This window comes from Cuculus canorus, chromosome 1 (genome assembly GCF_017976375.1).
Source record: "Cuculus canorus isolate bCucCan1 chromosome 1, bCucCan1.pri, whole genome shotgun sequence".
Lineage (NCBI taxonomy): Eukaryota > Metazoa > Chordata > Aves > Cuculiformes > Cuculidae > Cuculus > Cuculus canorus.
This window is the reverse complement of record NC_071401.1, coordinates 16,831,426-16,843,482: the sequence shown is the minus strand read 5'-3', so window position 1 is coordinate 16,843,482 and position 12,057 is coordinate 16,831,426. Positions and strand designations below refer to the sequence as shown.

At 40.3% G+C, this 12,057-nt stretch overlaps 1 protein-coding gene across 5 annotated transcripts in view; it reads right to left on the bottom strand.

Moving 5' to 3' along the window:
* Positions 1–11,830, bottom strand: part of EMSY (EMSY transcriptional repressor, BRCA2 interacting) — a 43,078-nt gene extending 31,248 nt beyond the window's left edge. For 4 of the 5 annotated variants that reach the window (XM_054074094.1, XM_054074086.1, XM_054074067.1 and 1 more), the window contains exons 1-6: positions 11,691–11,830; positions 10,720–10,828; positions 7,206–7,305; positions 6,497–6,571; positions 4,110–4,285; positions 2,832–2,984 (exon numbers count right to left, since the gene is read on the bottom strand). In XM_054074094.1, the coding sequence (XP_053930069.1) occupies positions 2,832–2,984; positions 4,110–4,285; positions 6,497–6,571; positions 7,206–7,305; positions 10,720–10,789 (574 nt within the window). In that variant the 5' untranslated portion in view covers positions 10,790–10,828; positions 11,691–11,830. The remainder of the gene's footprint in view (positions 1–2,831; positions 2,985–4,109; positions 4,286–6,496; positions 6,572–7,205; positions 7,306–10,719; positions 10,829–11,690) is intronic. The other variant, XM_054074082.1, reaches the window with a different exon arrangement.
* Positions 11,831–12,057: the final 227 nt, after the last annotated feature.

Genomic DNA, 12,057 nt, shown 5'->3' with positions numbered 1-12,057 from the left:
CTTTGTACCTACTTTCACACCATTACAGTTCCATTCTCCCTTTCACCTCAACATAACATCTTGACATCTCTTTTTTTTATTACATACTATAACTGCAAAGGCGAAACCTCGCTTTATGAGCTTCTGCCCTGTTTGGTGTGCTTTGTGCAACAGATAAAAACTAGTACCTAACAGACAATCATGAAAAACAAAAGTTAAGTCCAACCTCAAAAGAATTAATTCTTCCTCACAATCTCTACTGCACATATATAAAAAAAACCTGCTGATATATTCAGCTGAGCAAAGGATAACAGCATGATCAATGGATCTTAAATCTACATAAAACCTTCCAAAGCAGACAACATGTTCACAAATTGGTATAAATTACAGAAAAACACAGTTTAATAACCTTGAAAATCTCTTACAGTTACTGGGTAGCATTCATGTTTACCAAATTATCCAGTGTTAAACAACTTTAAAAAACAGAGATAAGCCAAAAAGATGTAATCCCTGCTTCAGTCTTCAAGATCTTGCTCTGCATGTCTGGAGCTTAAAAGACAAAAAAATGATGTCATAGCAAAAAGCAGTCTCGCTGGTAAACCAAGCAAACCTGGTTGGCAGTCAATCTCTAATTACAGCCAATCTCTAATTAAAATAACTAAATATTCTGGCATTCAAAAAGTGAGATGCAAAAATTCTTACTTATCTGAGTTGACAAGTAAGTGCACAGTAGCACAGCAAGTGATTTCTGAAAAACTGAATTCTCTTTGTGTGAGTACCAGCTCATTTGTTCAGCTTTCACTTCAGAAGGCTGAAAATTGTATCCACACAAAGATGGGAAACTGAACTAGAGAAGAGAAGCAAAGGGTCTATTTGAAGTTTGCTCTGAACTCCAAAAAGCAGTTTTAGCTGGCTGTAGCGGCACAGACGAAGCCTGCGTCTATAAGTCCAGATTTCAAAGCGCTAATCAACAATTTACTTCATGGCTCTGAACGAGCCTAGGGGTGATCTCCATTTATAAAGAAGAGATTAGGTTACATGCTTCAAGGTCTATTACGAATGGGCTTTTAAGTATTACTGTGAGTGCAGGAATTCCAGAATCCATTTGAATCAAAAATTCTCATGCAGCTAGGATGTTAAGACACAGCTGCTACTTCAGTGGGTCACCGAGAAATACTGAAGAGAAAGCTACTTCTTGTGGTCCTCAACCACAAAAAAACAAAACAAGCAAAAAAAACCACAGAAGAAAGGAAGATTCAACTAGTAGAATATTTTGTTAATCACTGCGCAGTTTTCACCACTCGGATTCTGCAAGAATGTTATCCCTATTCCATGTTAGAGACTGCATTTGCACTAGGTTTTTCATGAGCTTTTAGCTAAAAGGTGAACTTGACTATAGCTCACACTTCACCAGCAAGGAAGCAGAGGCATTGAGAGGTTAATGGCACAATCAGACTGTGACTTAGGTAAGGTCACACACCAAAGCAGTGGCAAAGTCATGACTATTGACTCAAGACTTCTGACTTTGCTCTTAAGTGGGTTTGTTAAAACTAGCATAACTGATAAAACATTGAAAAAGACGTATGATTCCTTAAAAAAAAAAAAAAAGTACAAAATGAAGCAAAGTGGGGAACAAATAAAATCTGGGCATGGACAGAATAAGAATGAGAACCTTTCATTCCTCTATCATGTGTCTAGACTGGTTTTTATCTTCACTATCATGTAATAATTCAACAGAGGAATATATTAATTTTAATAGGTTAAGAACATTTTCGTCCAAATCTTTAAACTGCAGCTGAGTGATTAGTGCATTAAATCAGAAATATGAAAAATCTTAAGGTAATGGGTTCCATGGGTTGATATAGCTATTAAAGATGGTGGTTTGCAGGTAGTGTTGTCTTTATGTACAATGTAACATTTCTGACTAGCTAGAAATTTATACAAAAATACATATATAGCATAAAGATTAAAATAACTTCTAAAATATCAAAAGTATCCACAGCAAGCATAAAAACGGCACTTATCAACTGCAGTATTAATCTTTGTCACCCACATTCTGATAGACAACTAATAAAGACAAGGAAATATTTTTAATTACTATATAAAACTACCTCTGATGAGCTGGGCATACGTACAAGGACATATTCTGCTTTTAGAATTAACTCATTTATTAGCCAAAGAAAGAGGGGGGAAGGGGCCAAGAAAAAAAAAAAGACTGCTGCTAGACATTACACTCTGGATTTCTGAATTTAAACACACGAAGATGGGTATCCGGTGGGATTTCATATGGGGTTCTCACAGTTGCCCAGGATGCAAGCCTCACTAAGATTGGGCTTTCAAATAATTCACAAGGTGGCCAGATGTAGTTAATTGTAAGCATATAAATGCTTGCTAAACTACACTGTATTCTAAAAAAGTCTAGGTCAACTGTGAAAGTGGAAAAGAGGGACCTCTTCTAACTCAAATAAGCGACTACTATGCATTATTTAACTAGAAAGAGGGAATCCCTCTGCAGAAGCGATCAGTAAAGCTACCTTAAAGACAACTTCTGTACAAGCTGGATTAGAAATCCACTGACATACAGTAATTCCTGCATTTTATTTTCAAAATACTTTCCACTCTTGTTGTCCCTGCCATTACTGCTCCCTGCAGCATCTTACAGTGAGTGGATTTATCCTGAACACAATTTCTCTGAAAAAGGGAAACAATAAATTCCTTCTTCTTCAGACTAAACGAAGGCATAAAAGGCATTAAATGACTTGCCCAAGGTCAGTCTTTCACTCAGTCCATGCTTTAGCCACAAGACTGTCCCTTTCTTTCTCTTTTGTTAATCAGTTGCTAATATCACTTACTTTTGACGTAAACAGTACTTCCACTTGGCAAGACGACTACATTGGAGGCTGGACTGGCAGGTCTGGGGGACTTCACTGTTGCTACACTGCCACTTGGAACAGGGGTAGATGTTGGGGTTGAAGTGGTACTTGTGTAGGAATAGCAAACCACCACTGAAGAGGAGAAAAGACACCTTCCATATAACTGAAGTGCAGAATCCCATTATTCTATTACTATTTTAACAACTGAAATTCAAGTCAAAGACTTATTGGGTCATTATCCACATCTTTGCCTCTACAACCCTGTTACTGTTGAATACTCCCCAGTTTGACCTAAGGCCATGGAATTAATGGCCTTCAAATACAACATAGAACTCTAACCTCCCCTACTCCCATACCCAGAAATCTGTGCTGCCGATTCCAGATTTTGTTATTCTTATTAACCTGATGTTTTACTTCACCATTTGTTATTTATCATTTTAGCATTAATTCAACTCTTTGATCTTTTTGCTGTTCTTTAAATGACCATACCTAGAGTGGTAACTGATAGAAAATAGCTAGTGTCTCTCCTCAAAAGTATATCAGTTGAAGAAACCGAAACGTTCCTTCAGTCATGAACCACTGACTTTGCTAACCAACTTTTTTAAACTGTTCTTTGTAAGCAATAGTACAATTATCCAGCACTCCTCATAAAACCAAAATAAAAGTGTTTCCAATAGCATTACATATTCTATAGTTACATCGAGCACAATTTGAGCCTATTCAGCCAAGTTAGGTAGAATGTGTATTAGCAATATTTAAAAGGCATAGCAAAAGCAGAAAGCAATCTTTTAACTTTTTAACTTGGTATATTTAGGCTGAAATAAAAAAAAAAAAACCCAAAATTTTGCTGGCTTTCACCAACATCTACTTGCATTAGTAAAATAGTGTTCTGAAATACCTTTCATTGCTTACAGAGCTTTACAAAATCTTAAGCCGTCAATCCAATCTTTTACAGTTTTCCAGAGCTTAACAAGTCAACCAGTGAATTTCTCCCTAACATCATGGCAATTTGGTTTTTTTCAATTTCAGTTGCTAGTGTGCTCACTAACAGAAAGCTGTCAGATTTGTGCTGCAGGTGCTGCAAAGGCATCTTTTTTAAAAAGGAGATTTTTTTTCATAGTTCTATGATTAGTGTGCAATAAGAATGATACAAACTTCTTTTAAAAAAATCTAACACTTAAAAATCTAAGAGAACAATTTATAATGTGACATTTTTATATTCCCATACATCGCAGTAATATCCCGGTTCTCTCTCACCTTCTTTGTTCCCAGTTTCTGCAGGAACCGGAAGAGATGCATTGTGCTGAACAGCTGCATTGGCAACAGCATTAGCAGTAACAGTAAAAGCTGTTTGTGGAACAAGCCGTGGCATCAGCGGCACCAGTCGACGACCTTCTATAGACCATTCAGAAGAGCTGTTTGGTCCTGACATACTAAAGAGAAATACACATTCTGTAAGCATTCGCTTACGTTTCCAAAATACTCAGTCTTATTTAGGTGCCTTTTTTTATCCGTGAAGTCTAAAAGGCAGTTTCTAAAGACACACTAGAGCAATAATCTTCAAGTTTCCGCATTTCATTTTTCCCACCTAATGGAAAAATCCTCCCATTGAAAATTTAAGAGTAGTTTCTTTCACTCTTGTTTTACAGAGCCCTTAAAGGGCTGAAGGTCTGTGGATGCCATGTTCAAACCCCCCATATTAGATTAGTGACTATTCAGGCAGAGTGGGTACACTCTCTACTTCTGGATGACAAAAATATCTAGACATCAAATAGGTTTCATAAGATTACTGAACTTGATTATATTACAGAGAAAACCCCTTGGCTTCTAATGCAGCTCTTGTTTTACCTGAACAGCAAAGTTTCTCAGGCTTGCTAAAAGTAGTCCCAAACAAGGTAACAGAACATTAAATGATTTAAAGACATCCATGCATCCTCCTCAATAGAAACCATCCTGCTGCTCTCATTAACTTCAGTATTTGCACACAAACTAGAATGTTTCCAAAAAATGCTGTTCTTATCTAGATGAAGCATTTCTGTTTACGAGCGTCTTACATGAGTCATTTGCCAAATCAGCAAAACCAAAATGGTAAATTATTTTTCAATGCTGTTATGTCCTAAAACAAATCAACTAATTTAATATATTAATATATTCTGAAAAACAATTTTGCACATGACCTATTATAAGCAAGCTGCTGCAAAAGCCATCACAAATTAGTTCGTAAAATGCAGAAGATCTGCTCTGTTGTTATGTCCTGATATACTTCAGCCTTCTTCATACATATTTATATAGTAAAGCAGAGCTACATCAGCTAATGTAAAAATACATTTTCAAGATCAAAACTACACATGTTGCTTATAGGAAAGCTAGCAAAGTCGGCTTTCCTAATGGCTTAGAGAATTATTCAAGACACATACTACATTGCTAATTATCACCTTCAAAGAATTACCACAGGAAAAACAGAGATGCAGCACTTTACAATTGCACCTTGTCTGGATGACAATATCTCATCCATCTGAAGTTCAGCACTTCAGGACAAACTTTATGCTTGTTCTGTAAAATGCTAAAAACAGAACTACTACTTAAAAAGAAAACTTTACTCAAGAAAAGAATCCCAATTTGACAATTAAATACTTATTTTTCTTTTTTTCTCCTGCACTTTCTTTAAAGAAGCGTAAGGAACTTGGTGGTTTTGGTGTGGTGAACAACCTACTTTGAAGTCTTTAACCTTGAACATCCAAAAGCATTAAAATGCTAGATGTCCTTCTGGAGCACTAAAACTGTAGGCTGATTTTGGCAAGTCTTGGATCAAACGAGTGCTAACCCCAAGTGGTCTATTTGTATGAGTTCCTTTTTTTCCTCCCCATAACATCTAAGCTACAGGAGACAACCTTAAAAAACAGTGGTTATAAAATGGAAAAAGGAACTAAAACACAGACACTTACAATCCAGCTCTTAATAGTCACACTGTAAAGTAACTATCAAAGACACATAAGCGCTTGCCTTCTTGCTTCTTTCCATCTCTCAAAACCACATGGAGCTCGTGAAAGCAAACGAGAGGAGGAACCAACCCAGTTGATGCCAGCACAGCAGTTGCCTCAAGCAGAGAACAGCGGACACTGATGTCATCAGCCAGCTTGCTGCACTTTTTTTATTGACCATTTCCTTTCCCTCTGTGCTGATACATTGTTTTCTACTACTCTCTGCCACCTCCTTCCCTCTCCATCTTTCTATGTAGTTAAGTTCCTCTCAATATAACCTTTCCAACTGGATTGAAATAAAACTAAACGTAGAACAAGAAGTAATAAATCAAACATGCTCATCCTACTTACGGATTTCTCCATTTTCTCTACTCTCTGTTTCTTATGGTCTGCCCTCCAGAAAGCTCTTCATGACAAAGCCCTGTTTCTTACATTGTATTTGTACAGTGAACAGGATGCCTTCAGATCCAAAATTCTACAGTACTAAACCATTTCTAGTTCCCTGATGCAAGTCTTATACAGCAATTCCTTCATCCACACACTATTTTAACTAGTGTTCTTTAAGCCGCCATCAATCGTCAAAGCTCTATCGTTCAGTTAAGGCATAATGGATTTTCCAAAGGGTATCTTTGGAAATCATGCAGAAAATGACCTATAACTTACTTGTGTGCAATAGTCGTCAGTCGTTCATCATTTACTGCTCTCCGAACTTCAGCACGATGTCTCTCTGTTGAAATACTATTAAAAAAAAGCAATATATTTTAGTCAGACATGAACATTTATCTACAACTTCTAGCTAAAATGAAACTTATGAATAATCCACTCAAGAGACGAAAGGGAACAGACATTTACATTTAAGAGATTGTCACTTAACTTTTGCAATCACAGTGAGAAAAAATGAATGGTTATTGTTCAAAATACTACTGAAGAATAAAAAAGAACATCATTGTTCATAACGTATTCCTGCAAAACAGCTAGAATCCAACCTCCTAATGAGAGCAATCAATTTAGTGCACACAGCAGTAAAATCCACAAAGAACATGCAACGTTCTTTCTTGATGTAACTCGGGCCCCAAAAACCTTTAAGCCCTACCTTGACAAAACTCGAAACCAGCACACGCCTATGAGCTAGCTGTAAACCTTTTAACACTCAGTATCTCACAAAACATCAAGAAAAGAGTAAATTTAAACCACAGAAGCATAATTGTTTTCCTTACTAAAACTCAAAGCAGAAGAGGAATTAAACCTCTACAAGATGGAGAATTAGTCCTCGAAATTAAGATTTACTCTGTGAAACTAGTGATAGAAAAAGCAAGCAATACTTTAAAAGGAAACAGGGCATCAGTTCTTATTTTAAAAAGGTCAGGGTTACCTAAGCACTTTAGAGAGTTCTCCAAGAAGATCCTTCTTCTCTTTCGTAAGGTCTCCCTGTGCACGTAAGGCACTGATGACACCTGCATATGCCTCCAGTTCTGAAGAATTAGAGCAAACAGTATTTCTATTTAATGCTCACAGCAAAAGGGAAAAAATGTTATTTTCAGTATTACTGACAGTATTCTATTAATTTTCAAAATCATTAGGAGGAAAGTATATTTCAATTATTCAGTGCTTTTCAAAGGAAGTTGATGATTTAGAACTCTCTCAGTCAATTACTTTGCACATACAGCTTTTCCATGAAACAACAGTATCAGCACAGAGGATCATCTAGTTTCTAAATCCAACCGAATATTTCAAGCTCTCTCTGAGCCAACAGTTGAGCCAGAAAGCTTGAAGGAGCAGCCCCAAGATTTGGACAGTAGCTCACACTTTTCTAGAAGAAGAAAATCTTTAACACATATCATCACTAAAAGTTCCCTGGAAAAGCTTGGCTTGGAAAAGGAATCCACTGTCAGAGGAGGCACTGATTTTTTTCATAATGCCTTTCCTTAATTAGCATGGAGAAAATCAGTTTGTTAAATACAACCATCATAACCTTTTATACACATTTACTTGATATGTACAGCTGCCTGAATCTCAAAAGAATGTAACACAGTTAAACCTGCTCAACAGAAAAGAAACAATCCAGCTGTTCTTAAATGCATAGCCATCACTAAGATTAACTCACAAAAATACAACTTTGTTTTAATGTCATTCCATCACTGTTTTACAAAACAGAATAGTTAAAGGCTACTGAAACTTCTGAATTTTGTCCTACTAAGCAGGGTGAAAATACACCAAATGCAAATAAAAGTCTGCTAAGTATAACTTGCTCTGCTAAGCATAGCACACTTTAAGGCAACAATACTGAAACTCCTGCTTTAAACCAGAAATACAAATTCTTTCAACACTTACATAGGTGGCTTTCATTCGGCACCTTCATTTCAGCAGCCAGCCTAAACCAACCCCACAACAGACCCCCCTTAACCAAAAATAAAAATAAAAGGGGCAGGCCAAAATCTAGGGCCTCTGGATGATATTCTAACAAAAAGGTTCAGTTTAGGATTCCAAAGAGCTAATTTACAAATCAAATCAAGGAATTGTGGTGAAAAGAAGCCCTGCTCTCCTGTCCTGATAAAGCAGACAAAACACAAAGCAGAGCCCCTTTAGTAAACTATGCAGCCTGCACAGAGATGCTGAGTGACCTACAGAAGCATTCACAGCTTCAATTATAAAACATTTGCTAATTAAGGTAATTTTTATTACTAATACCAACATTTATTTAGACAACCAGTTTAGAATATTTAAGATACTAATTATTTTCTTCTGTTAACAACATACAGTAATTCTCAGATAAAACCATACAATTATTTAGCAAGAACAAAGGGTTTTTTTCATTCTGCACTAAGGATAGAGATGCTCTACACTAGAGCTTTAAAAATGCATATTCTGGCCTTTTGGAAGCTAGACAAGATTACAGAACAGCTGTAATTAGCTTTCTTACTCTTATGTCTACATAGCAATCACTAACTAGTATGCTGTCTTTTCAACACAAAACACATCAAACAGCCAAAACTTTTTTCACAAATAAATATTATTTGAAGTGTAAGGCGCTACCATCACTTTCAGTTACAAACCGCAAACGATGCAGCACAACACTAAGTATGGCATGTCTCCAAAGGCATTTCAGCCTCACCTACACCACCGCATTTCACTCACGACAGAGAACTCCGCTACTGCTGAATGGCCAACAAAACAAGACTTTGGGCTGAGAGCTGGAAAAGTGGGACTCTCTAAAGCAGATGAACACTGCTTGGTATGCCTATCAGACAGCTGTTGGCTCCCACTGCCCGGGGCTTCTTCTCCCTCCAATCTTGTGGTGTCTGTTTAAATCGATATCTGCTCTACCCTACAGGAGACAGGGCTGCTCCAGGCTCTGATCCTCTGTTAGGCTGGCAGGGCCCCCTTGTGGGGACACAGCTCATGCCAGCAAAAAAAACCCCAGAGACTTCTATTTTTTTTTATTTTTTTTTTCCCCCCTGTCAGCCTAGGTTATGTCATTGAAGGAGGTGTAGCTGCAGTTCTGTTTGGCTCAGCTGCACCACCAAGATTCTGCCAGCACACCGCTGTCAGCTGGGGTGGAAGTTTTTTTTTCCACACTCCTAGCCAGCAGAGCTACGTTAACATAATTCAGCAGCACAGATCCGGTCGAAATTGTTCAGCATCCTGTGCTTTCTCCTTGTTTTCATACTTCTTAAGCCTCACTTAAGACCTAGGGCTGTCACCTTAATGGATGTACAGCTTAGTTGCAATGTTGTGCACAACATCTGCATTGCTATCTGTTCCAACAGAACACAAATCCTAGATTCCTAAGAAATTAAATAAAAAGGACAAAGTGAGGGAAAATAAATTCTCAACTCTCAGAAAATAAAGTGGAAGGCTTCATACTGTATGAGAACCTTGGCACATCACCTTTTAACACTCAAGTAAAATGGGAAAAGCTGCGCCTTGACCGTCACAGGAAGTCAGAGGCAGTTTCAGCTTTCCTCCTGACATCATCACTCAGATTATGCTGCTCAGAAGAAAATCTGAAAGGAAATCTAAGTTGTTTTTTTTTTTAACTCCTTCTAATGCTACACAACACTTAACTGGCAAAAAATCCTTAACTAAAGAAATTCAGCTGCCAGAACACAAAAATGACTTCACAAGATCAAATCAGCGGTCTAACAAAGGATTCTCTCTCCTGTGGTTGCCAAAAGTGGATGTGAGGAAAGAGCAAGTATTTTTATTGCCTTCCAAATCACAAAGGTATGTCTCCTTGTACACATGTATTTACACGGACAGAGTACAAAAAAATCTCCCAGTGTGAATCTACTGGGCAAGGGTTTCGTATTTTGAAATACATTTAAAACAATGCAAAAAAGCTCATCATTGACAGTGAAAAGAAAACATTTTCACTCATCCCTGGTAATCCTTGTAACTGCAAATCACAAACCATCACTTTTTTTTTTTCCCCTCTGGTTTGAAGCTTTACAATAGCACCTTTACTACTTGAACTCACTCCTACCGTGTCAATTAAACCAGGGTTCCATGATTTTTTTGATATAGAAAGGCGTCCATTACAGAACTGAAAGACAAGCAAAGACCCTCCTCTCTCAGTGCATTCCATTGTATGTTAGTAGCCACAAAAAGAACAGCAATGCAACACTAAGATTGAGGCAGAGGTGGATCAGGGCATCCATGAGAAATTCGAGCAAACCAAAACAATTCTCCTCTATTCATTTTGGTCAGACAAAGAGCATCTGCCAAACATCATTTTAAGCCAAGGCTGTCAAACCAATGACAAATGCAAAATGCAGAAAATGACTTGTAAGTTGCCTATAGACATATTAAAGTATCTCATGGAAGCAGCAAGCTGGCAAATCTTAAAAGAGCAAACATACAGACCCACAAATTGTATCTTACTGTACCCAGTTTGCGAAGGATCCTCTTGCATTCATCTCTGCTGAGATCCAGAAGAGTCGGCCACACCACAGGCATCTTTCCCTTGTGTTTGCTCTCCCACAGAGCTCAGCCTCACTGAAACAAGCAATATAAACGCAGTAAGTGCAAGCCCACCATTCACTGGTTTCCCAAGCCGATTAATGCAAACTGTCTTCAGCCTGCTCACAACTCCACCGACACATTCGCTCCCACCCGTGCTTCCACCTTTGTAATGGCACGCTTTGCCATGCCGAAATTCAGCAGTTGCACAAGGGCAGGGACTTTCTACGGTCTTTTGCCAAGATCCATCACCGAAGCCTTTTCACCGAGTTTTCCACCTCCTTCTCAACCTTTTTTTTCACGCTAAAACGCTCTCCGAATCGATGTTCGAGTCTCCTCCCTTCCAGCCAGCCGCACGCCCCACTTCCCCTCGGGGAATGCATTTTCGCACTTGCCTATTATACGACCGAATGGCAAAGAAACCCTAAACATTTTCTTTCCGCGTACCAACACCAACACCCTCTCCTCAAAAAAAAAAACCCAAACACGTGAACACCCCTTCGCCCGATCGCATCGCGGCGAGATTCCAGGGCAGGAGGACGCCTCACCCCGCTGCAACCGGGGATAACGAAGGAAAAGGTGGAGCCGGAGGGGCGAGGCGGCCGATGCCCGCCCGCGGCCGCGCTCCCCGAGCGGCGAACGGCGCGGGGGGCGCGAAGCACCACGAACAAAAGCCCCGACGCCGCCGCACGTTCCCCATCGGGGCTGGGAGCCGGGAGGGTCTCCCGCAAGGGCGGCCGAGGAGGCAGGGGGGCGGCCGCCCCGAGGGGACCCGCGGCCCTGGTAGCGGCGGGAGGCGGCGGGTCCGGGAGGGGCGGCGGGTCCGGGCTCGGGGGGCTGCCCCGAGGGAGAGTGCCCCGGGAGGGGCGGGGAGGCGCTGCCGAGGAGCGGGACCCACCTGCCCGGCCGTGCCTGGCACATCGAAAGGCTCCTCGGCGGCAGGGCCCCTGCTCCCCTCCGGTGCCGCTCTCGGGTTTGTTTGGCGGAGGCGGTGGCGGCACCGATTCCCCGGGCCAAGATGGCGACGGGATGCACTGCCCATGCGCAGCCGCCGCGGGGCACGGCGGGAGCTGTAGTCCTTGTGCCTCCCGCCCGCCCTCGGCGAGTTAGGAGATGGACGAAGCGGGCGTCAAGATGGTGCGCGAGGCTAATTGCGCGTGCGCGAAGAGGCGAGATGCACGCTGGGAGTTGTATTCTTCTTGGCATGTGCCGACGCGGTAGGAGGCGGTGCCTACAATCCCGCCATGGCCCGGCGGCCGGGTACG